The 26,914-nt window shown below is 36.3% G+C and overlaps 1 protein-coding gene across 1 annotated transcript in view; it reads left to right on the top strand.

The window, feature by feature from the left end:
- Window positions 1-26,914, top strand: part of Klhl5 (kelch-like family member 5) — a 47,056-nt gene that overhangs the window by 10,460 nt on the left and 9,682 nt on the right. Inside the window, exons 2-7 of the mRNA XM_005391987.2 lie at window positions 1,290-1,472; window positions 4,576-4,712; window positions 5,369-5,565; window positions 10,017-10,229; window positions 18,163-18,349; window positions 24,725-24,949. Coding sequence (XP_005392044.1) covers window positions 1,290-1,472; window positions 4,576-4,712; window positions 5,369-5,565; window positions 10,017-10,229; window positions 18,163-18,349; window positions 24,725-24,949 — 1,142 coding nt within the window. The remainder of the gene's footprint in view (window positions 1-1,289; window positions 1,473-4,575; window positions 4,713-5,368; window positions 5,566-10,016; window positions 10,230-18,162; window positions 18,350-24,724; window positions 24,950-26,914) is intronic.

Here is a 26,914-nt window from a genome sequence, read left to right as displayed (position 1 = left end):
TGTTCCCAGGAGAGAAAAGGAAGGGGGTTTCTTGTGGTAAACATTCAGCAGTCTCTACCCTAGCCTTGTCTCTGCCATGAACAAACCGTAACGCTTGGCAAGAAACTTCATTTCCTTGGCTTCAGTTCCCTTCATTTTAAAAAGTAAGAGCTCCAATCACTATTTTTCTTTTTATGATAAGGTTGTTAGATAGTTACATTTTAAAAATTCTCAAGATATAGTGAAGCTTGATTTAATAAAGTATTCATCCGAATCAAAATATCCTTAACATCTGATGAGAAATGAGAACTAAGTTGCAGCACAGTCGGTGGCTTTTAGTTAATTGCATAACCAATTGATGCTGATAACTTGATTTAAATGATGTGGGAGAGGAGATGGTGGTGAACATGGACTCAGAACTTTATTTAAATCCTAACCACTTCATCAGTAAATCAGATTTTAAAAAATGGAATTTATATACTTCATTTTGTAATTGGAAATTTCAGATCATTTCTGGACACTTGGATTCAGGCCTTCAAACTGCTTTAATGTGATTTAACTTACATAGGGTACCTGGGCTTTTGAGGACTGGCCAGAAAATAAAAAGGGTTGTTTTGTTTTGTTTTGTTTTGTTTTGTTTTGTTTTGTTTTGTTTTGCCTTTTTGAGATAGGGTTTCCCTATGCAGTCCAGGCTGGCCCTTGAACTCACTTTGTAGCCCAGGTGGTCTTCAAACTCAGTGATCCTCCTGCCTCAGCCTGCTAAGTGCTGGAATTATAGGCATGTACCACCACACCTGGCAAAAGGGTTACTTTTAATAATGCTTTTATGACAATGTAATTTATAAATGGACTGTGGAATATAACCCATCTTCTAGTAAAAGATGAGTTGGATTTATACCTCCAAAACAGTTTAATTACTTCCTTGCCTTTAAAGAAAAGAATGATTATTTACATCCTTAATTATAGTGTTAGGAGGCACAGCTATGGCTTTGAGTATAAGTGGGCTCTTTTTCAGCAGAGGTGCTGGATTTATTAGAGACCTCCAAAATAGGTACAGTACTACAGAGAGTGTGTGTAGCTGTTAACTAACAGGTAGATGTCAGTTCACTGAATGTTTGCAAGACACATTAAGACTTGGGTCATCATTGATTCTTATGAAACAAAAGTACTGTAATGAGGAATATATTAATAAATAATATTGATAGGTAGTATTGATATCTTCTATTACATTAAGGCTTTGAAAGAACTTAGTGGGAAAGGTCTTTTAATCAATAGTGATATTTCATAATGTATGTTTTCTTCCATTTTAGGACTTCCAATAGTAGTCAGACATTATCTTCCTGTCATACTATGGAGCCATGTTCATCCGATGAATTTTTTCAAGCCCTTAATCATGCTGAACAAACATTTAAAAAAATGGAAAACTATTTGAGACACAAACAGTTATGTGATGTAATTTTAGTTGCTGGTGATCGCAGAATTCCAGCTCACAGGTAATTGTGTTCTAAATTTCTATATGTGTGAAATGTTTCCTGGATAATTTAATTACATAAGGCAATGTAAATTATTTTCATTAACTACTGTGCTTTTGGGAAGGGGTATATCTGATGGAATTTCCATAAAGAAAACAGTGAATGTGACTTTATTACACATTAAATGATCCTAAAAGGGCCATTTCCTCATTTTAGAAACACCCAAAAAAAGCCTCAAATAAGTCATTTATTATGTTTATTATAGACATCAGTGACTATAAACAGTTTTCATGCCATATTCTACAAGTATTTTGAATAAACTCAGTGGAAATTAGCATTTATTGGTAGTTAGAAGCAAAAAAGGGAGGTTGGTGAAATAGTGTTGCTAAAAGTCTTAATAGGTTTTAGATTCTTTTTTGAGGGCTGATGCTGATTGAGCTCAGGGTCTCACACATGCTAAGCATGTGTCCTACCACTGAGTTATATCCTTAACAGTTGGACCCTTAACAGTTTCGTTTTACAGTATTTTGCTTTGTTTTTGTGGTGCTGGGGATTGAACCCAGGGCCTTCACACTGAACTACATCCCCAACCCATTTTTTTTATTTTGAGACAGGGTCTCACTAAGTCCCTAAATTGCTCAGGATGCATTCAAACTTGGAATCCTCCTGCCTCGGCCTTCCAGAGTGCTGGCATTATAGGCCTGTGCCACCATACCCAGCCACTTAACAATTTTTAAATAGTCTCATGTATCCCAACTTGTTTACTGGTCTCTAAGAATGAAAAGCCTTTAAGAAAAATGATAGGGGCTCGGGATATAGCTCAGCAGCACAAGTGCCTGCCTGGCAAGCACAAGGTTCTGAGTTCAATTCTCAGTAACAAAAAAAAAGAAAGAAAAGTAAAAAGATATATTATTCTTAAAGTAAGAAAAATGAATTGTCTAGCAAAGAGGAATACATGTTCTTCTGGTGATTCTGTACTCATTCATTTACTCATTGTTAATCACCACTGTGATCCCAAAGGGTTTTTATGCCCTTTAAAACTAATTAACATTTTGTCCCAAAGGTTTTGTTAAAAACAAACCCTCCAAAGTATAACCAAATCAATGGAAAGAATGAGCTTGGTTGTAGAATTGTGAATTAGCACACATTTATTGAGATGCTGCTATAAGCTTGTGACAGAATATCCATATTATGAGTATGAGTTTAATAGAAGATATTTAACCAGAATCTCAGAGTCCCTATAAATAGTGGTACCTTGGTTTATGAATATAATTCGTTTTATGGTTTTGGGGAAGATGACTGCGTCTGTGTTTGTGTGGGGGAAATGGTTGTGGTGGTATTTCTCACCCAATGCAGAGTTTGTGAACAGAAGCAAAATTTTGCCAAACACTTTTGTTTGGGAACTGAATTGTTTGTCAACAGAAGCATCGTGAACCGAGGTATTGCTGTATTTCCAAAACTGGATGTAGTGCTGTACTTACCTGCCATGCTGTGTGGGCCATCACTGCCTTACTTAGATCACACATAAAGGAGCCTCCTAACTGGCCTTCCTACTTCCACCCTTTCCCCTGCATTCTTTTCAACACAAGTACCTGACTGATCTTTTAAAATGGAACTTCGCGCCAGCTACTCCCCTTGTCAAACCTCTCAAGGACTGCCCACAAAAAGCCAGAGTGCACTCCGTGACCTTTGTGACCGGCCTCTCCTCCATCTTCAATGTTCCGTCCTGCTGCTTTCCTTGCTCCCTGTATATGAACCACACAGACCGCGTAGCTGTTTATCTCCAGCCATGCTGCTTCTGCCTCAGACCTGTGCGTTGGCTGCTGCTTCTGTCCAGATGCTGTGCGCGGATTCCCGTGTCATTAAACCCTTTTCTCCTCCAAGTCTTGGCTCAGTATCACCCACCATCCAGTGGAACCATCTGTTATACTCATCGTCCGTACCCACTCGCTTTTACCCTACCCTTTACTATCTTTTAATACACTGTAGCATTACTTTTGTTGATCGTTTCTCTCCTTTTCTTTTGAGATGTAAGACTCCATAGGGAAGGGTTTGTGTGTCTTGCACACTGAGCTATCTTGAGACTCTAGAGCAGTGCCCAGTAATTGTTAGGCACACATCTGTATTTGTTCATTGAGTGAATTAGAAGTTCTCAGAAGAAGGAACTTGAATGACCAATAAATACTTGAAAAAATTTTCAACCAAACAGCTGAATGAAAACTTTAATGACATACCATTGAACATTTTGCAGATGGCCCAAAATTTTAACATCCAACAGTATTATGGAGAAACGTTAACTCTTGTACAATGCTGGCGGGGGTCTAAGTTGGTACAGTGCTTTGGAGAACAATTTGGCAAACCTCATGACTCAGCAGTGCCACTTCTGAGGAGAGGGCAAAATGGAACTAGAAAGGGACACAAAAGGAGTTTTATCGGTTATTTGCATCACAATTTTTAGTTCTTTAAAAAATGAATGAAGTAAATTTGTATAAGTGTGCTGACATAGAAATACCTTGAAGACTAACTTCATGCTTCAAAAACTATATATACATTTATAATTTTTAAATTTATATACAATTGTCAGAAATCCTGCAGAGACAGCTAATATAGTGTATTGTAACAAAACATTATAGCTATGTAATATTATAACACAAATGTTATAATTTTACAATAAAATACAATATACTGATAAAATATCAAAACTTAAAAATAACTTGATAAACCATTTACAAATATATCTCATTACTTCTGCAATTAAATTTTTAAAAGAATAGCTTAGGTTATTTTCAAAAATGATAAACAGAAAATGAACTTTACATTTTTTCCTTTTTTTATGTAGTCAATACTGTGGGCTTGCACCTTGTTTTCTGAATGTTATAAAACAGTATTTGAGTATTGAGCAGGTAAATCATTTACCTCAGCAGAAAATTTTCAGTAATGGTAATTTATTATTCAGGGAAAGGAAGTAGAGCATAAAGCAATTTGTCAAACTTAAAATGCATTTCCCAGTACCATGTACTTTCTATGGGTAATGAATTTTTAAAAAGAAGATGATAAAGCATTTATTAATGAACATCAACTTGAATGTGGTCATTGATTTTCTTCCCCCTTCTTGTATTCTTAGGTTGGTGCTCTCCTCTGTCTCAGATTATTTTGCTGCCATGTTTACTAATGATGTCAGAGAAGCAAGACAGGAAGAAATAAAGATGGAAGGTGTAGAGCCAAACTCATTATGGTCCTTGATTCAGTATGCATACACAGGTAATGTAAGTCCAAACATGTAAATTAAAACCTCTTAGATTTATGTTACATTATTAGATTTCAGATTCTCTGTTAATAAAGCATGCCATGGCTAACAATTAATCTGCTATTTTTATCACCACCCCTGGTGATACCTTAAGTAGGTTAAAAACTCCATACTAAAACATTTAAAGTGGGGCTGGGGATTTAGCTCAGCGGCAAAGCGCCTGCCTGACAAGCACAAAGTCGTGAGTTCGGTTCCCGGTACCGGAGAAAAACCAAAAAAAAAAAAAAAACAAAACAAAACATTTAAAGTAGTTATCATAATGAAGCTTTTGAATGGTATCTTAAAATATTAATATAAATAATTAGATGAATTATGTTATGTACCCAATATTTTGCATTTAAAATGGAGCTACGTAGATACAAGTTTCTAACTAATGCATCATTTAAAAATTCTGAAAATAAGTTCTTACTTTAGTACCGGTCATAAAGAGCTATATTTTTTTTTTCCATTCTTAATACTTTTTTCTTCTTTTTGGAATGTCTTAAACTTTCTTGGTCTACAGTACATGTAATGAACTCTTATTTAGAAATACTTCTATTAACATCAGTTATTTTATAAAATAAGTTTCATGTAGTTCTGTAAGTTAATAGGATTTCTTTTTATCATTAAGGCCGCCTTGAATTAAAAGAAGATAATATTGAGTGCCTGTTATCTACAGCCTGCCTCCTTCAGCTTTCACAGGTTGTGGAGGCGTGCTGTAAGTTTTTAATGAAACAGCTTCATCCATCCAACTGTCTTGGAATCCGTTCTTTTGCTGATGCCCAAGGTTGTACAGATTTGCATAAAGTGGCTCACAATTATACTATGGTATGTATTTGAAAAGCAAGAAGCCATGTCCTCTTTGCTTGATTCCTTATTGTTGCTTGATTTCTTACTATCTACATAGTGCTGTTATTCAGTGGCTTGTCACAGGTTTTGAGGTTCAGGCTATGGCCTAGTGTGGGTTAGGGGAAAACTATGCGATATTTCTCCAGGCTGGATATGTTAAGTCCTGTTATTATGGTCACTAAGAAGCAGAGGAGCAAACCGGGACTGTTCCCTTCAAGATTTTCAGATCTGCTGCTTTTTAAAGCAGGACATCCCCAAACATTTTACTTCGGAATTTTGGAATTGTCCACAGATTCACTGATGGAAATTGGTGATAGTGGTTGTAATGTATTGGTACAGTGCTAAAACAAATGATAAGAGGTTGAATGAGAGACTTTTATTAAGGATGACTCTGATTATATACAAAAAGTGCAGCCATGTAGAACAATGTTATTAATTATACCAAACTCTGTGTTCAAAATAAATCATAAAGGAGCCTCTGATTCAGTAGCCTGGGTGATAATGGGATTCAGACTGATCTAGAATAGCAAGAAAGTAAGGTATATGAGGGCACATTATTAGGACATCATAGTCTTAACAGTAGAGGAATGTGGAAAAGGAGGGGTACATAGATTTTTTAAGAAATGAGCATCTGGCACAGGACAGTGGGGTAATGATTGAAGACTGTTGCTTTAAATGCTTTAGGTAAAGCAGTACAGCTTCTAAGAGAAAGAATGTGAACATTCACGTGCATGTATGCAGTTATCTCTATCACTAATTTTACCAACATAACAAAAATACTGGTTTTGCCTACTCTCTTCTGTGCCACCCGCCATGCTCCCATTGAGTTGGTTTGTCTGTGAAGAGATTGACAGTGCTTTAGGGAATCTTTTTTTTCTTTGGAGACAAGAGTCTCACTATGTAGTTCAGGCTGGCCTTGAACTCAAAGTGATCCTCTTTCCTCAGCCTCCTGAGAGCTGGGTTTATAGGCCTGGGCCACCTCACCCAGCAGAGGAATCTTTGATTAAAGAAAGAGATTTGGTTGGGCATGATGATGCACTCCTCTGATCCCAGCACTCAAAAGGCTGAGGCAGGAAGATTGCCCCAAGTTTGAGGCCAGCCTGGACTACACAGTGACTTCAAGGCCTGCCTGGATTATATAGAGAAACCTTGTGTCAGACAGAAGATTGGGGTGGGTGCAGTGGAGTGGGGGGATAGGAATGTTTTAAGAGTAGGTAGATACATATTTATAAACTACCAGGAAGATTTATTCCATTTACTTCCTAAGCTTGATGTGAAGACTAAATATTGACAGAGGTTAAGATCAAAACAGTGTGATTGGCAGCCATATCCAATCACCCGATGATATCATCCTCTTATGATTGTAATCATCGTCATATAGATTTACTATATTCAACACAGTAGGGATTTATATAAAGAAACAGAAGCATTCATAGAAAACAACACCTTTATCGTTTGTCTTCTCTCCCTGTGGGGATCACTTCACAGAGCTTCAAGTGAAAAATAAGAGATTGTGTAGTAGGGTGATAATATACAGGCTTAGGGAGGGGATAGGCTAGTATTTTTTAAATATCCTTTGAAGAACCCCCCTCCTGTGTTTATCCTTCTTAGGGAGTTCTTATTTTTACCTTACACTTGCAGTTTCAAGTATCTTTTGGAATAAGATGAATATAAATACATAAAATAGAGTTGGACTTTTTCTTTCTAATAACTTTATAGTTTAAGTAATATCCTTTTCCTAGGTAGGAGTTTTATACATGTGAAATCATTTGTATGCATTTAGGTCACTCCTGGTGTTTACAGTAAAGGCATGATTGCTGCTTTAAGGCTTAGATGTAAATTAAATTTAAATTAGCTAGATGTTTTTAAAGCTATTTTCATAGCCAATTAGTTGTGGTAGATTTTTCTCCTCAAGGTCATTATTTAATGTTACTTAGTTTCAACAGAGACATGAAATGAAATTCTAATAACAATAAGTAATTTAGAGGCAAATTGTCTGATTTGAACTGTTGCTATGGGAACTGAATAAAAATGTATAACAAAATTCAATATTCAATTTAAATAAATCCCTCAGTAATTTCATTTGCTTAAAACTATTTCAAAGTGGGAAAGGACACAAAGCTAACAAGTGTTTGGTAGCGTGATACTATATCATAAAATGGATTTAAAATATGGAGTAAGCATCATGCTCTGCCACTGAATTCAGTCAGTAAATGATGCTTGTACCGAGCATGTCACTGATGCAGCACAGAGAGGAGGAAAGAATGAGGAGTCCCTTCTCCAGATTCTAGTTTTTACTGCCCCTGAACATGACCTGGAGCAAGCCATTTAACCTCTGAAAAGTAGTTCTTTCATTACAGTTATGTAATGTCATCATGGATTTATGACACAACTATAAACATTATAAAATAATTGTATTTCTCAGTCTAGAAAACATAACTTTGAATTCTACTAAAATACCTGCTTCAAAACCAAATTCTCACTTAATATGAATTATACTAGAATGGGATGAGCATTGTTATGAAATAGATGCATCAGCAGTTCATCAGGTGACTCTTTACAATAATAGTCTTTCTTAGTGATGAAATACAGTTAACACCATTTGAAAGTACACCAAAAGTTACACTAGTGTTGTATAAATAATTTGATTGTATATATGACATACCTTTAAACAACTAGAAATGTATATTTTAATTTCTTCACAATCTTACCTAGCATTCTATAATACATATTTTTATATAGCTATGTTATCTTTGTCCTTAAGATTTATATTGCCTAATTAGTAATTCATTGAGTTTTAGCCTTCTTTGGTTACAGATTTAGGCTATTTCCTATATTTTGCTGTTATAAATAATAGTCAAAGAAGCATTGTTAGGTATTCAGCTTTGTTTTCTACTTAACCAGTATTTATTAAAGGTTAAACCACAAGTGGAATGACTGGATTGAGAGTTTTGACATTTTTATAGCTCTTGTTATATACTACCAAATTATTTTTAATGCCAGTGTACAACTGAGTACAATGTGCTTGAAGCCATTCCAATATTGAGATTTTATTAAAATATATTTCTGGAAATAAAAATCAGTCATTTAAAATAGATTCATTTGGATATCAAATCATCATGAATTAGAACAGTCAAATTTAATTATTCATGAATGGTTTTCCCTTTTAACAGTTTCTGCTGAAATGAATGTCAACCCAATGGATAGTTTTTTTTTTTTTTTTTTTTTGGTTTTGGTTTTTCTCCGGTACCGGGGACCGAACTCACGACCTTGCACTTGCCAGGCAGGCGCTTTGCCGCTGAGCTAAATCCCCAGCCCCCCAATGGATAGTTTAGATCAGTACCTCACTGCAGTTACCACAGGCTAAACAAAATATAATTCTCATTTTAATACAGAAACTAGTTATCAATAGACCTTATCTCTAGCTCTAATTTAAACAACCTTAGCTATTTTACTAAAACTCTATATACTGAGACAGAGATAGTACATTAGGAAGTATAAGAAAAACATGAAGGAACTATATGTCTAGTGTGTGTACTTATATTTAACAATGTAAACTGTGTATCAAGACCTGTAACCTTCAAATCAGGGGATATGGATTTCCTTCTCTCCAGATTATGTAGCAAGAGAAACTATAATGTCATCTCACACCTGAGGGCATTTCTAGCTTCCATTTCACATTATAAAGGGCTTGCTTCTAATATGCAGCCAGGACTGAGTCATCCTCAGTCTAAGGTCCTGGTCCCAGTACATTGTAAGTTAACACTTTTGCTTATTTTTTTTTCTGTGAAACTGAAATAATTCTATACATAATTCAGATTAGAAGATATGTAAATTTTCAAAACAGAGCCAAAATTCTGGTGGTTTTATAAATAACATTAAAACAATTTTAAAGGCCAAATTATTTTTAGAATGACCTTGACAAATCATCTTCCCAGGCAAGGCATGAAAAAACCATGTGGTCTAAAATAGTCTTGGGAAGTTTGGAAGTTATTTCTGGGTAAGAGAAATGACTTGAAACTCACCCAGGTGATTTGGCTTCACTGTTGTCTGAATTCTTCAGCAACCACAAATCCAAATTAACTTCTGTTGTTAAGAATGTGATGCCTGTCAGTATCTAATTCATTTTTTTCTATCGTCTTTCAAAAAACTTGGTAGAATTGTTCCCTGACTTGTGCAAAACGATACTTAAATGTCACAGGTCTGTTTTTAAAATGTAGTAAGTGATATAACACTTTGATTTTACTTAGTTAAGTTTAGCAACATGGTTATAATTTAAAGGCTTCTGTCTCCTGTTTCTTTTCTGCTAAGTGGTAATGCATTGTAAGGTGTAAAATATAGATTTTGTTTGGGTAACTAGTACAAAAACATAGTTTCCTTTAAGTAAACTGTAATGATGAAAATAATACTGTTTATTTTTTCCCCTCTAGGAACATTTCATGGAAGTAATCAGAAACCAGGAGTTTGTATTGCTACCAGCCAGTGAAATTGCAAAGCTCCTGGCCAGTGATGACATGAACATTCCTAATGAGGAGACAATATTGAATGCACTTCTCACTTGGGTCCGTCACGATTTGGAGCAGAGACGAAAAGATCTCAGTAAACTCTTAGCTTACATTAGGCTACCTCTTCTTGCACCACAAGTAAGTAATGGGTACTTGTTTGTAGGGCTTTTTTTCCTTTGCTTATTATTATCAAAGTAATTTTTACACATATTTCTGTAAAATATATAAGTGAAAAGATACAAGCTCACAAAACTCAGCCTGTGGTTTCACTGCAAAGTACCCGGCTGCCTAAACTGCATCAGTTAAGTTACATTTCTGATTTTGAACAGTAATGTTAGTTGACTCAACTGCAAACCTATCCTTCCAGGTGGAAGAATTGGAAGGATAAAAGGAACTCTGGTTTCTGAGAACGAGAAAATTGAGATGAACTCATTTGCCACATATTTATTAGATATCCACTAACCACTGGATTCTGGTGATACATAAATTAATAAGATACTATAATAATTCTAGCTCTGACATTTTAAAACTGTCACTTGGCATATTCACACACTTCAGTTTCTTCATCTGTCAAGTAGAGGTAACATCTCTTCTGACTGTCTCACAGGGTCATTATGAGGGTTGAAAATGTGCTCTGTGAAATGAAATGTGCTATAAATAATATTATTTAAGAACTAAAAGATACTTAGTTGATGTACTTAAGGCAGTCAGTAATAACATTTATATGCATAGTTTCCTTTTTTTACAATTTGCACTGGGAATATATAGAAATTTCCCCTGCATTCTTTGCAACCTATTGGTAGGCGTTGAATAAAGAGGTGTCAGAAGCACAGAAAGAATGACTTGTCACTGTTTAAGGGCAGACTTTTTTTTAAATGCCATAAATGTTACTTTCTTTGTATTAATCTTAAGGACAATATATTATTTTCTGGTATGTAAGTAAAAGTTACTTTGCACTATATCTTACAGAAACAAAAAATTCAATACTGATGTGTTATAAGAAAAAACTCCAAATCTTTAAAGGTAGAGTCTTATATGAATACACAGGATTAAAACTGTATGAACTGATGGAAATTCAGGAAAAATAACCTAATGAAATATTTCTTTTGAAATCAGATTTAAGAAAAGGGGTTATGGCTTTACTGCTACATAGCAGAATTTTCTTTCTACTCTTCTCTAGATGAAAGGAAAATTAAATGCAAAAACTCCTGTTAAATGTAGAAAAGAATTTCTGCACTTAAGTAATCTATTAATCTACTTTAGTTCTGCAGTTTCAACTATTTATAATACCATATGTACCTCCCAGAGACCTTTAAAATTTCTTTTATCCAGAGTCCTGCTGGTGATCATATCCTTAAGTTCTTAGAGTTGAAAGGCACTTTTGAAGATCATTTAGTCTGACACCTTTGGTGTAAGTGAAGTAACAAGTCAAAGAAAGTAAAGTTGTATGTTCAAAATCACAATGTGATTGCATAAATTCCTGTCCTTCTGCACTGTTGTTTTTCTTTGCTACTTGACCAAAACCATAGAAGTAAAGAGAGGCAAAAATGGAACTTGAACACAAGCACAGTTCTGTGTCTTTTCCTGAAACCGTTCTGCCTCTTGAACAACAATATGTATAAATTGCTGGATACAGGAAGAGATCTCAGGTGAAGGAAAAGATAGATTAAAAACTAAATGTGATTATAATGTGAAGGCTACACTAGAGGAATGTGACATAAAAATAATGGGAATACCCATACCCCAAAAAACCGATGGCCAAGAAGGAGGGAGAACTTTCAAAAGTATCATCAGACCTGCCATGATTTACCCACCATGAACAGACATAGTATTCAGGAAAGCAGAAAATTGTACCTTGTTATGGAATCACGAGTGATGAGTAAATATATTATGTCCTGGAATCTGAGGGTAGTTTGCATGGCTAGTGTGTAAAAATAAAAGGGAGTGATGTCCAGATGTACATTTGAAGAAGGAAATGAACCAAATCGTGAAGAAATTCTAGTCATGCCAGGGAATTTGGATTTTTACTAAAAGCAATAGGAAGCACTGAAGGATTTCAACGGGAATGCCATAACTATAATTTTATTTAGGAAAAATGACTAACTACATTGCGGAGAATGGATGAGAAAGATCAAAACTAGACCCATTAGGAAGGCTGTTGGAGTTCATCCAAGTGAAGTGGGCCCTCTTTGGTGGAACCAGAGAGAAATTCCCGGGTTCAAGAGCTACTTAGAAGATCAAGGGCACAGCTTAATGGCTGGTTGAATGGTGGGGAGTACAGATTCTCAGAAGGGCTCCAGGTGGTTCTGATTCTGCAGCTAGAGTAGTGAAGATGTTGTCATCTGAGACAAAGGAACATAGGATAAAGAGATGAATTGGGAGATGGGAATTTGTGCTCTTGGCACCTTTAATCTTTAAGAAAAAAATGAAGCACTGTTATTTAGGTTGTTGAAACCAAAAGCAAGGAAATGATACGAACAATGAGAATCTAAGAATGCTAAGGGTAGATCCCTAGGATACATTAATATATAGTGGCTATTGCACACATACCATTGATTCTAAGTTCAAGAAGGAAAAAGTGTTAACATCATCAGATGCTATAGAAAAAACAAATAGGATAAGGAGGGAAAGTTCACTCCATCAGCCCAGTGGTTCTCAAAGTATAAGATCAACAACACTTGGGAACTTGTTTGAAACGCAGATTTTTAGGCCTCCCCCAAAACTACTGAGTTTAAAGCTCTGTGATGTGGTGCCTAGCCAGTTGTGATGTAATAATCCCTACAGTGGCTCTAATGCACCCTCAACTTTGAGAACCATTGTCCACAAAGAGTAGTGGTGATGGAAGAGGTGAATATACATTGAGTTGGCCACATTTCCTGGTATTTAAACAGCTACTTCACCTCTGAGCAGTGATTTTCTTTACTACAGTGATGAATGGTGTTGCAGTATTGTGACACGTAGAGATAACTGACAGTGTTTTGTTTTGATCCTCAATAAAAGTGAAGGGCACGGTTGCATAATTAGTTAACAACGTTAACCAAGAAGCTACTAAAATCATCAAGAAAATGTTGGATTGTGCTCTGTTACATCTTAAAAAGTAGGAAAATATGGCTATTTTTAAAGTTGTTTAGTGTCTGTAAAGTAATGGCTAATATTTTTTAAATTGAGATTTGTTCTGGCAACCTAGAGAATTTATTTTTGTAAAATAGTTTATTTTCTATCAACTGAGATTTTTCCCTACTCTGTTAGTATGAACAATTCTATTTAACCTAGCTTGAAAAGATTTAACTTGTATTTAGTGACTTTATTATAGTGTTTCCAACAGTAATCTTTAAAGTAATGTAGAGGGGCTGGAGATTTAGCTCAGTGGCACAGCGCCTGCCTGGCAAGCACGAGATCATGAGTTCGATTCCCTGTACCAGAAAAAAACAACAACAAACAAATAAAATAATCTAGAAAATAATATATTTCATTATAATCCTCTACTAAATGATCACTTTAATACAGGGGTTTTTTTAAATAATTGAGAATACAATTGTTATTGGTAATTTTATTTAATTTTTGCCTGGAGTACTATTCAAAATTGATTCTAAGTCCAAGTAGGATGAAATATTAACATTATGAGATACTACAAGAGATAAACTTTTAGACTTTTAGATCAGTATTCACCTGTAACAGTCTTTTAGATTACAAGTTTGGGATACAGAAACATTTTTTAAAAAGTCAATAGAGCTCAACTCATTCACATCCTATTTATATTTTATAGTTCTTTCTCAGTACATTCCAAATAATTTTCTGAGTGGTAGCTTATGGCTTCCATTTGATAAATCTTACTCTTCTTTTGATAAATCTTATTCTCGAATTAATGGTTTTATGTTTTTTTCTGTTCTCTCTGCCTATTTACTTAAGTCCTGTTTATTAATAAATTTGAAAAACTGTACATGCTAAGAAATACATTTTATTTCAAATTGTAGTTACTACAAAATCTCTTAAGACAGCTACATCTTTACATATTTTTATATCGAGAGGACTAAAGTAATTATAAAAGAAATAATATCGGTATTCAGACTGAGTCAACTCCATGCATAGTCACTAATAGTTTGTGTGGCAAGTATGATTATGTTTTGTATGCCTGAGGAAAGATACAGGATTATTTAGACCAGTTTACACTCCAGTGAGGTCATGAGACGTGTGTCTTATTTAAGTTTTGGGGTGGTTTGTTTATTTGTTTGAGAAGAAGTAGGGAGCACAGTGGAGAAGGGTAGGAAAGCAAGAAGGGTACCAGGGGCTGAAAATGATCTGAGTATGTTATATTATTAATGAATCTGCCAAAACAAAACCTATTAATCTGCATAACTCCTATGCACTAATAAGAACATGATTTATGCCAGTTGTGGTAAATTATTCCCATACACAGGCTGAGGCAAGAGGATTAAAAGTTCAAGCCTAGGGGCTGGGGATTTAGCTCAGCGGCACAGCGCCTGCCCAGCAAGCGTGAGGTCTTGAGTTCAATTCCCAGTACCGAAAAAAGAAAAAGAAAAAAAAAAAAAGTTCAAGCCCAGCCTGAGCGATTTAGGAAGAAATTTCAAAAGAAATTTGTTTCAAGGGGCTGGGGATTTAGCTCAGTGGCAAAGTGCCTGCCTGGCAAGCGCAAGGTCGTGAGTTCGGTTCCCGGTACCGGAGAAAAACCAAAAAAAAAAAAAAAAAAGTGTTTCAAAAGAAAAAGAAAATCTGTTTCAAAAGAAAAATTCCTGGGGATGTAGCTGAATGGTAGAGCGCTTGCCTGGTGTATTTGAGGCCCTGGATTCAATCGCCAGTACTTCAGAAAACAAAGAAAAATAATTTACAATGTTTAAAAAATACACTAAGTGGAAAGCAAGACACAAGGGACCGTATATTATTTTGTTTACATAAAATGTTCAGAAAAGGCAAATCTGCAGATAGATTAATGTTTGTGGGAGGTATTGGTAAGGTGGGAGTGAAGATTAACAGTAAATGACCATATGAAAGCTAATTAAGGGGTTGAAAATGTTTGAAACTGTTTCATGAGTAATAGCTTTACAACTTGGTAAATGTACTAAAATTGTTTACTTGAAATGGATCATGTTATTTAAAATATACCTAATAAAATTATAAGGAAATACATTATCAAGTACAACCCAGCAGCATATCAAAAAGGTAACACACTATGACCAGAAAAGTCTTTCTCTAGGAAAACAAAAATGATTGTCAGGGAATCTTTCAAGGTAATCATCACATCAGTAATTTACAAGGGAGAAGCCATGTGGCCACATCAATAGACTTATAAAAGATACATCTTTTGGAAAAAATTCAGCAACTATTCTTAACTTAAAATTCTAAAATAAAATAGAGAGAGCCTAAATAGATGGGTTACCCAGTACTACCACAACTATTAAACTATTATCCTAAGTAGTGAAACAATAATGCCATATATAAACTCAAACCAGAAACAGGGAACTCCTTATAACCCTAATTATTATGTCAGACTATCCCTATTTGCTGAGAGTTATGACTGTATGCTTAACTGCTAAAGCTTAATCAGTCATATTAACATAGTAGGTTAAAATAGAAGTATAAGATAATCAAAAGATTTTCTCTTCTAGCAAAAAAATGTATAAAATGAAAACTTAAAAACGCATTCTCAGTAACAATAAAAATAGTAAAACATGTAGGAATATATTTAATAAAGAAAGTCATATACGTGGAAAGCCTTGTTTTTTTTTGAGACAGCCTCTTGCTATGTATTTCAGGTTGCCCTTGAACTCACAGTGATCCTCTTGCCTCAGCCTCCTGAGTGGCGGGATTACAAGTGTGTGCCACCACGTCCAGCTTGGAAAGCCTTCTTGGACAGAGGACTGTCAAAAAATATAAATTTTCCCAAAAGTAATAAAGAAGTTTAGGTGGTTTATATTAGAACACCAAGAGAAGCAAGATGATGGAATGAAGTTAGATAAATACATATTAAGTTTATATGGAAAATAAAGGTCCCAAAATAGCCAAGAAAACAAAATTTACAGTGACAGGAAACTTACCACATACCAGAACATGCTATAAGCACACTGTAATAAAATAGTGTTTGAATAGAGATAAATAAATAGAACAGAAGAATCCAGAAATAGATCTTATATATCTTTAGGTGTATTTATGAGAATGTAATATGTGGCCAAGGTTCAGTTCACGAGGAAATGGGAACAGATTATTTAATAAATGGTGTTGGTGCAGAATTGGCCATTTGAGGGAAAACAAAAAGGGTCCTTCTGTCATACTCTATTTAAAAATTCATTGCAGGCTAGGCCTGGTGGCGCACGCCTGTCATCCCAGCACTTAGGAGGCCGAAACAGGAGGATTGCTGTGAGTTCGAGGCCAGTCTGGGCTACAAAGTGAGTTCAGGGCCCAGCCTGGGATACAGAGTGAGTTTAAGGGCAGCCTGAATTGTATAGTGAGACCCTGTCTCAAAAAGACACACACAGAAAAAATTAATTTCAAAACAACCCTAATTTCAAATGGATCTATGGCCTGAATGAAAGAAATAAAGCAATAAAATCCTGCCAGATATTCCAGGAGGCTGCATCCAAACACTGAAGCAAAAAAGACTTCCTAACAGAACTGGCAATTCAGAAGTTATAAAAAGCCACATTACTTGATGGCCTAAAAATAAAAATGGTTTGCATGTGAAAGTATTTTGAAGCAACCTCAATAGACAAATGAAAAACCTAGAAAATTACAGTTGAAAATTAAAAGATTAGCGTGTGTGTTATAAAGAACTCTTAAATTTTTCAAAAATGAACAGCTTAATAGAAAAAAGGAGGGAGACAAAGGGGGATAAAAAAATTATGAATGGCAAAAATACAAAAAAGGAATATGCCCACACATTAGAAAAATTCAGACTGAGGAAAAAATGTGTCATAATAGACAAAAATAAAAAGAATTAATATTCTTGGTGGCAATGTTATACTTTTAACATACAGATGAAAAGTGAATTATCACAGCCTGTCTAGAAAGCAATCTGAAGTTTTTATATCTTTTGTTTATATACACTCTTCGATCTATCCGGGAGCAGTTTAATTCCAAGAAATCTGTCCCATAAAGGTAAAACTGCTATGTAAAGACTTCCGTAGAAGACTTGGTTTTATTAGCAAAAAACAAATAAACAAAAATGGGTATGTATGTGCGCGTGTGTGTGTGTGTGTGTGTGTGTGTGTGTGTGTATGTGTGCGTGTGTGTGTACAGACTAGAAAATATCTAAAGTCCATAATAAGGAAATGGCAAAAACAATACTAGTATATATCTGTACACTATGAACTCTTACTCAGTTATGACAAAGAATAAATCAAAACTGTATCTTTTCAGGAAGACTTGAAAAGATGTTTATGAGATTTTGTTAAATAAAAATGCTAAGATGGCAGGCTGGGGATGTAGCTCAGCGGCGCAGTGCCTGCCTGGCAAGCGCAAGGTCGTGAGTTTGATTCCTGGTACCAGGGGGAAAAAAAAATGCTGAGCTGCAGCAAAACATACAATTAAGCAAATGCTTAGTAAAAGAACTTTATGTAACTATATCCTACATTTACATAAAATTAAATAGTATTCAGTGAAATGTAGGGATTTTAGTATTTCTTAGAATAATCACCATATGAAGTTCTTTGCCCCTTGAGAAATTGGTTAAGTTTTGTTTTTGATGGTGTTGTTTAGAGAAGTCAGGTAAGTACAGCCTGTTTAGTCAACTCCTACTTATTATTTAACTAAAATTATGTGTAATTATAAAAACAAAGTAATTTAGAAAATCTAGAAATTATAGAAAAGTAATAAAAACATTATTTTGAAAATATTCCTAGTACTCAGAAGATAAACACTATTAAGAGAATAGAGAGTCATGAGTATTCTTCAGTTTTTGTTTTTCATTGACACTTAAAATGTAAATCTTGTAAGTTGTATATTTTAAAATATACCCAGACTTGAATTTTTAAAAAATATTTGGAATTTCCATTTAAAAACTATATCACTTACTCTATTTTCTTGGCCACTCATGTACATGCTTACTATTCTTTTCTAGTTCCTGGCAGATATGGAAAATAATGCACTTTTTAGGGATGACATAGAATGTCAGAAACTCATTATGGAAGCAATGAAGTATCATTTATTACCAGAGAGACGACCCATGTTACAAAGTCCTCGGACAAAACCTAGAAAGTCAACTGTTGGTACATTATTTGCAGTTGGAGGAATGGATTCAACAAAAGGTATTGAATAATCTTTTATTTGAAGAGACAAGGGAAAAAAGGAATTTTAATGAGTGGTATATACTACCAAAAACTCTTATGTCAGTACTGGGGAAAAAAAAATATAGGAGGTGCTCAAGGAATCCTGGAGACAGGTCCAAAGACACAGAAAACAGCTTGTAGGGCCACTGTCTACCTTCGGGGTGATTTGGGAATTAAGACAAATAATGATAGAAAAAGATTATAACTTACTTTATCAGTAAATTTCCATGCGTTCACACAAATACAAATAAGAAAAGTTGAAGGGAAAGCTCTTCCGTACTGTGGAGTGCCATTACTAAATGCAGAAGGAAAGACGCAAATAGAAAAACTTAATATTTGGCAACCATCAGAATGCAGGTTGAATATTCCTGACCTGAAAATCTGAAATCCAGAATGCTCCCAAATTAGATTAAAGTTTTGAAGCAGACATAAAGTTTAAAAGATTTCAGATGTTGGAGCATTTCAGAATTTCAGTTTTTGGATTAAGGACCCATAACCAGTGAAGTCTGTGCAAATATTCCAAAATCTGAAACACTTCTGGTCCCAAGCATTTCAAATGAGGGTTACCTAGCCTGTCATGCCTGATTCAGTCAGGAATCATTAGTCTCAGAAGTGTCTCCCAGCCACACGCTTATTAGTTACAAAGGGTAGAATAGTATCATTACAATGGAGAACAGTAGCACACATCTGCTTAACCTGATGATCAGTTGCTGGTGATGAGGCTGAGCAGCAGCACATGCCTCTGATAGGATGCAGTGTGAAGACCTCGGCAGCACTTCTGTGGTATTGGTGCCAGAAGTGCATAACCTGAATGTAATCGTGAGGATAAAAAGAAGTAAGTCTGAGTTGAGAAACACTGCAAGATAACTTGTCTGTCTGTAGCACTAAAAAATGTCAGTGTTGTGAAATCAAAACTAAAGGAAAAAATTCAGACACTTTTCCAGGTCACAGGAGAATAAAGAGACGTGTCAGCTATTCTAATGCATTGTGTTGGATTTTTCTTTGGCTATAAAAGTTATAATTGAGACAAATGACAAGATCCAAAAAGGTCTATAGATTAAATAAGAGCATTATAAAATAATTAACTTTAGATTTGATGTTATAGGGTGGTTTTGCTAGAGAATTTCTCATTCTGAGGAAGACAGACTGAACTGTGTGTTTAGGGGTATAAGGTCCATGTTGTGTCTACAACTTGCTCTTAAACAGTTCAGGAAAAAGTACAGGAATACATAGAAAATACAGTAAAGCATAAACATGGGAAATCTGGCTCAAGGTATCTGGGAATTTTTTTTTTTTTTGCCATTCTTTTTTCTCTTTCTTCACCATTCTTGGAAACAGTTTATTACTAATGATAAAAAATAATAGCAATGAAGAGCACATATAATTATCTACTGGCTACCAGGTGTTACCCTAGGCACTTTCTTTGTATTACTTCTCAGTATACACTGATTTCCCCTTTGCCTATATTCCCAGCACTAACCATTACCATCCCGACAGTGCCTCTCTCACTTCTGCTCATTCTGCTTCCTTTTCTCCCTCTGTTCTAGCTCCACTGACCTTCTTATTCATCTGATACGGCAAACATACCCTATATCTGGGATACTGATTAGATGTTTTCTATTACTGTCATGCTCTGTCTACCAGTAACAAAACTGTTCACTCAGATCTCCTTTTAGATATCAACTTGCTGAGCCACCTCTTGCCTACTGCTTTTTCCTACTACTTTCTGTCTCTTCCCTCTGAGTGATGTTTCTTCCTAGCTCCTGATACCTTTGTTTTTGATCTGTCTACCTCTTCTTTCTAAGTAAGATCCAGAAAAGCCAGAATCTTGTTTTGTACCATAATAACCCAAGAGCCTGGAACAATGCTTTGTACATAAACAGTGTTGATAAGTATTTGTCAAGTAAGTGAAGGGTTTTCTTTGCCATCTCTTTTAGTTATTTGTATGAGTAAAGCCTTGGATGCATCATTAATCACATTTAAAGGTATCTCTCGTGTGGTATCTTTAAAGAATATAAAGCTATGAGTTCTAATTAAAACTGTTATACTGTTACTTAACTTTTAGGTTCGTGGAAGCAAAGACCTTAGAATCTGTATACAGATTTGATTTTATTCTCACATTTCCAACTTGTATAAAATGTTTATTTTATATTCAGCTTTCACCACAAGCTCGATAGATCCAAATCTCTGATCCTCTGATTATGTCTGACTTGAGAACTTGGAAAAACAATACTCTGTGTATGCATGTGTGTGTGTGCATTCATCCATTTGTGTTTTATCCCACGTAATAGGTAACATAGTCTTTATTTATAGTTGCTTAAATTTTAGGTATAAGCTTGATGATTGGAAGGAACAGAAATTTATAAAGTAAGATAGTTGGTTAGAGTTAGTGTACAAATATTTGAACATTTTAAGAGATTTTTGCATGGTCTAGATAATTTACAAATACTTAGTGTTTACTATGTGCCAGGAAATGGTGCTAGACCTTGCGGTCATTACTACTAGCCCTTCTTCTTGCCTTTTATCTTACCCATTTTTTTCAGGGCTTTCTGTTACCTCTGTATTAATCTGTATGTTATACTCTCACTTTGAGTCAACTCAGGCTTCATCTCACCTCAAAATTGTTGTATCCAAATCTTCTCTATGTTACCCAGTTTGAGAACTTGGACTCATAATTCAGTTTTCTTTAATGGGTATCAACTCTGGCTCATCTGAGTAGATAAGAAGTTGGAAAACCAGGAGTGGTGGCACACACTTGTAATGCTAGCCCTCAGGAGGCTGAGGCAGGAGGATCGCCATGAGTTCAAGGCCAGCCTGAACTACATAGCAAGACCCTGTCTCAAAAAAGCAAAACAAAACAAAATTGGAAGGCTGCTGGCAAAAGGGCGGGGACTATATCTCCTGACCTTTCTCATAACTCCTAGTTTACTTTTTGAATCATAGGTGCAAGAATTAGATCAGTCCTAGGCACTAGATTTCCAGGGTCAGGGAGAACAAATATCTGTCCTTTCAGCCTTTTAGTACATGGGTTCCCACCTGCTGTCCAGGCTCCTAAACATAGTGGCAAAGTCCTCAAGCACAAGAAGGAACTCAGATACTACATACCCAAAGGAAAGACTTCCCATTCTCTTTTCAAATCTCAAATTATGAGTTACAGGTCATCCTTCACATGAGTCTTATACCTGATTCTTTAAATTTCTACTACTAGTTTTCTAATTCCAGTGATAGCATGCTGTCACCATACCTATCTTGATCATGTTAACTTAGGGGAAATAGCATTCATTGTGTTGTTAACATGTGCTAGCCACTATAGACTCTCCAAGAACTGAATGTTACTCTTGCCTTCTTTTATCATTGAGGGTACCAAGACTTAAGAAGCTAAGTAACTTACTCAGGGTCACATAGTTGATTAGCGATGGGATCAAGATTCACACAGGCATTTTAACTCAGACCACCATACTCTCTGCTCCATTAGCTCTTGAGTTAACCATGCCACTACTCCTCACAAACTCCAGCAACTTTTATTTCTTAACATGTAAGGTGTAAATTCTTCATTCTGGCTTTCAAGACATTCTGTAATCTGGCCCTTGCTTTTTGGCCAATGTTATGCGTGAGTCTTTCTTAATGTTCAAATACTCTGACCTTCTAGCCTATTCGGGCTATCTTAATTTATCTTACTACTCCTACTATCTTTATAATGAACAGTTTGCATTGCTTGGATGGTAGTCAGCTCATTCACTCTTGGTCTTTTAGTATGAGGTCCAACAAATAAGCTGATAATGGTTCTAAATAGCCACTAAGAAAGTATTTTAGAAAACATTTGTGCTTGCTTTTTAAAGGGTAGTCCTTCTATATACATGAGGGGCATTCCGTGCTTTTTACATAGAACTTTACAATTAGAATTTTGTCCTTTAGGCTGTTTGGGATTTTTAATGATACAAATTTGTGGCTGTTTTAATATTTAATATTTTACGTATTATGTTTGGAATTAGCAACAGTTTTTCAGTTCGTAACACTGAGATACTACTTAATGAACTAGATATCAAAGAAATAACTTAAAACCCAAAAGAAAAAATATTTCCTGAACTTACTAGTGAAGAGAGATGATTAGCTTTTTATTTGATGGAAGTTTTTATTTGATTTGATTAATTTGATAGGACAAAGATTTTTAAGATTATATTTGGAGTAATGAGTTAACTGTATTCTTATATACCATTATCTAAGTTTATAAATAAAATTCCATTATAACTAAAGTATTATAAAGAAAGATTATTCAAATTTAAAACATTTTAAACACCTTTGTAGGAGGGATTCTGTTTGGCACTAGAAAGAATACACAGATGGAAAGAGACTTGATAACAATCCCAAATAACTTAGGATTTAGAAGAGTAAATAAGGGCTGGGGATATAGCTCAGCAGCACAACCACCTGCTTGGCAAGCACAAGGTCCTGAGTTCAATCCCTGGTACCAAAAAATAAGTAAATAAAAAATAATGAATTCTATATCTATAGGTAGAATAAAACTATTTCTGAATGTTAGGAGATGGGCAGTACTACCTAATGTATCAAATACTTTAGAATGAATGTTCATTGTGTTCATAACTGTACAGCTAGCACTAGTTACATATTCTATTAGAAGCTTAGAAGAGAAGAGGATTCTAACTGAACCCTTTGTAATTACAGGCTGGGTTTTTTAGGGATGGTGCTCTAAAAAAACCCTGCTAGTCTCAGTTCATAAAGAGAACACAAATGTTCTGATTAAGATGTAGTATCAATATATACCAATTCCTTAAGATGAATTAAATAAGTATACATAAGTAATCATTTCCTGTTGGAAAAATAAACGTTGGACCACCCTCCAAAAAATTCAGGAATTAACCAGTTTTTTTTAACACCGACACCATCAACCAGAAACTCCCACCGGGCACGGTGGCACATGCAGCTACTCGGGAGGCTGAGGTGGGAGGATCACTTGAGTCCAGGAGTTCTGGGCTGCCGTGCGCTATGCCGATCAGGTGTCCACGCTAAGTTCGGCATCAGTATTGTGACCTTCTGGGAGCAGGGGCCCACCAGGTTGCCTAAGGAGGGGTGAACCAGCCCAGGTCAGAAATGGAGCAGGTCAAAACTCCCGTGCTGATCAGAAACTCCCTAAACTTACTTCATTCATAGTTCCCACAGGAGGTGACCTTTGGTCTTCCTCCTTGCCACAGGTGGTGGTTCTCACCCTCTTCCCCTCTGCCAGTGCTTCACATACTGTCCTTTCCTACCTCCTCAGAACCTCACACTGTATTTTCAGTTTCATTCCTGTCAACCCTAAGCCAGCTCAGGGTTTTCCGATTTTAAAGGTAAAACAAAACCCCCTCAACCCATCTAGTGACTCCTAGTTCTTTTCCATTGTGGCAGAACTTCTCAGAAGAATCCTCTGTGCTCCACATCTCCATTTTCTCTCCTCCCAAGCATGTATCAGCCACTCTAATGAGGAGCTCTTCCTAAAGTTGTCAGTGACCTTGTCTTAGTTACTTTTCTTGCTGCTGAGACAAAATACCCAACACCCAAAGTTAAAGGAGGAAAGATTTATTCCAGCTTACAGATTGTAGAGGGTTCATCCCACAGTTGGCTGGCTCCAAAGCAAGGATGCATGGCACAGGGGCATCACAAGGAGAAGTAGTCTATGGCAGGCAGAAGGCAGCAGAACAACAAAGTAACAAGTGAGGGTAGCAACCCTTTTTTCGTCCCTTATATTCTATCCAGGCTACATGCCTGCTTGCGGGTAGCACTTACACCCAGAGTGGGCCTTCCCGTTATCCAAACCCAGAACTATGCCAAACCAATCAGTGGGCTAAATTAATAACCACACACTTAATCCCAGTATCACACACTCTAGATCCAGCCACCCCTGAAACCACATGAGGCCTTAAGGAGACATCTATACACAAACCATGACAGACCTCGTGCAACTAAATCCAGTGGTACTTTTTAGTCTTCCTCTTATTCAGTTGTCTCGGTGGCATTTGATACTATTAGCAGAGCTACCTGCCATAAACTTTTAACTTGGCTTCTCAGACACTAAACTCTCCTGCCTTCCCTCCCAGTTCAGGCTGTTGCTTCTCAGCTTCCTTTGACAAATAATCTTTGCCCACTTGACCATTTAATACTGGGACCTGGTGTGTGTCCTAGAGAATGGTAGGAGATGAGGTAACGTGTGGCGGGGGCAAGATCATGCAGCGATTTCACAGGACACAGTAAAAACATTATTGTCCATGCTAATAAAATTAAATTTTGTATGTACAGTTTCATGAAATTGTCGTCATGGTGGAATTTTTATTTATATAATTTCTGTATATTACAATTAAGGAGCAACAAGCATTGAAAAGTATGATCTCCGTACAAATATGTGGACTCCTGTGGCAACTATGAATGGGAGGAGGCTGCAGTTCGGAGTTGCTGTGTTAGATGACAAACTGTATGTGGTTGGAGGGAGAGATGGACTGAAGACTTTGAATACTGTAGAGTGTTACAATCCCAAAACAAAAACTTGGAGTGTGATGCCGCCTATGTCCACACATAGACATGGCCTTGGTAAGTCTTAACCGTGTACCTTCACTCGTTACCTCATGTATCACATTCCCACAGCAGCTTACGTTCAGTGCCAGGCAGAAGACTGATGTGGCAGCCGAGTCAGCAGCTCAGGCACCAAGCATCTTTCTCACACTCCTGTTATCTGAGAAGCAGAAGCAGAGAAAACGGGCATGTACATAAATGTGTATATCTAAGGGTTTCAGAGTAACGTGGTCTGACAAGCCACTTTTTTACATATGTGTTCTGTGCTGGCAATTGGTGTTATTTCAGATGCTTATTTAAAAATCATTAACATTACTATGAATGGAGAATGAATATATATATATATGCAGAAATGTCTAGTATCCTGGTTTTTAAGCAGATTTGAATAAAAATTCAGAAAAACTTTGAGATGGCACAGAAATGTAATTGAGGGCCAGGGATATAGCTCAGTAGTACAGGTGCCTGCCTTGCAAGTGAAGGTCCTGAGTTTGATTCCCGGTACCAGAAAAAATTAATAGAGACTTTCCCTTTTTTCAGCCAGTAATTCACTGAGCAGACATGGATTGGCATGTACTGTGTGCCCTGGTTTTTGTTCTGTAGATTACACAGTTGAGGGAAACAGTATGTTGACCCTCAGAGAACTGGTGGTAGTGCTTTCTAAGAAGCATGGAAGAGAATTTAGGGACCGCTCTTTTCTTAGTGAAATACAAAAACATATTGGTGGATGAGAATGAAGGAGCTAGGTATAAAATTAGGTGAGACTTGAAATGAATGTGTATGACCCAACTTTCACTATGTAATAAACCAATCTAAAATGCAGACCCTTAAAGCACTGACCATCTGTCTGGCTCATACGTCTGTGGGTCAGCCGGGCAGTTCTTTTGTCTTGACTGCCTTGGGTGATGATCTCCGCTGGGTCCTCAGGAATCTGTGATGGGGTGGCTGATTACTGGATGATCTAGGATGGGCTTATCCATATGTCTCAGAGCCGAGCAGGCTGTTGGCCTCGGCAGCAGAGCTATATGCCTCTGAGCACTCAGCAGTCCAGCCCAGTCTCCCTTCACATGTTGGTGCACAGGTTTTCAAAAGCAGCAAGAGAAGACAAGTCCCAGGGCACAAGCTTTCAAGCCTCGGCTCGCCTCATGTTTGCTAATGTCTCACTGGCCCAAACAAGCCACACAAGCAAGCTCAGATTCAGTAAGCAGAGAAACAGATACCAGTTTTTCATGAAAGGAGCTGTACAGTCACAATGCAAAGAGATAAAAATTCAGAGAAGAAACAGTTGTTGGCTATTTTATCAATTTATCACAGTTTGGGGAAAATTTAGATAGTTGCAGTTAGGAATTTGGAAAGTCATCATAAGAGAGGGATGGAAAGTGTGGATTTTAGCTAGGGTCTTAAGGATGAATATGACGTAAAAATTTCGGTTTACTGTAAAATCTAGAGTTGATAGTGTAACTTAACTGCATTCTTCCCCTGCCCCACCTTAGAATAGGAAACTTAATTCTAATTTAGAGTAAATCTTTATAGTGTATAGAATGTAATTGCTCATTAAGTCCAGCTAGTTTTGTACATTAGCTTGTGTATGAAATACTATCCTTAGTCTAGTGCCACGCAAAAGACATTGAACTGCAATAAGTTCAGAGGTGGTCAATCAGTAGGCCAGACTCTACTAATTAAGTACTAATTTGAAACTTTTGCTTCATTCATTCAAAATATCCTCGTTCTTTTGGTTTTTTGAGGGGTTTTTTGTCTTTTTGAGACAGGGTCTCACTATGCAGTTCAGGCTGGCCTGGAGCTCACTTTGTAGCCCAGGCTGGTCTCGAACTCTCAATGATCCTCCTGCCTCAGCCTCCCAGGTGCTGGGATTACAGGTGTGTGCCACCACACCCAGCTAACATCCTCGTTTTTACTCTGTAATAAATGTTATAAATTTGAATTTATAAAGTTTTAAGAAATACTCCTTTTATCTCTTCCTATGGG

Source organism: Chinchilla lanigera, unplaced genomic scaffold, assembly GCF_000276665.1.
Source record: "Chinchilla lanigera isolate Chin_1 unplaced genomic scaffold, ChiLan1.0 scaffold00042, whole genome shotgun sequence".
Taxonomy (NCBI): Eukaryota; Metazoa; Chordata; class Mammalia; order Rodentia; family Chinchillidae; genus Chinchilla; species Chinchilla lanigera.
The sequence above is the reverse complement of the archived record's forward strand: the minus strand, read 5'-3'. Positions and strand labels throughout refer to the sequence as shown.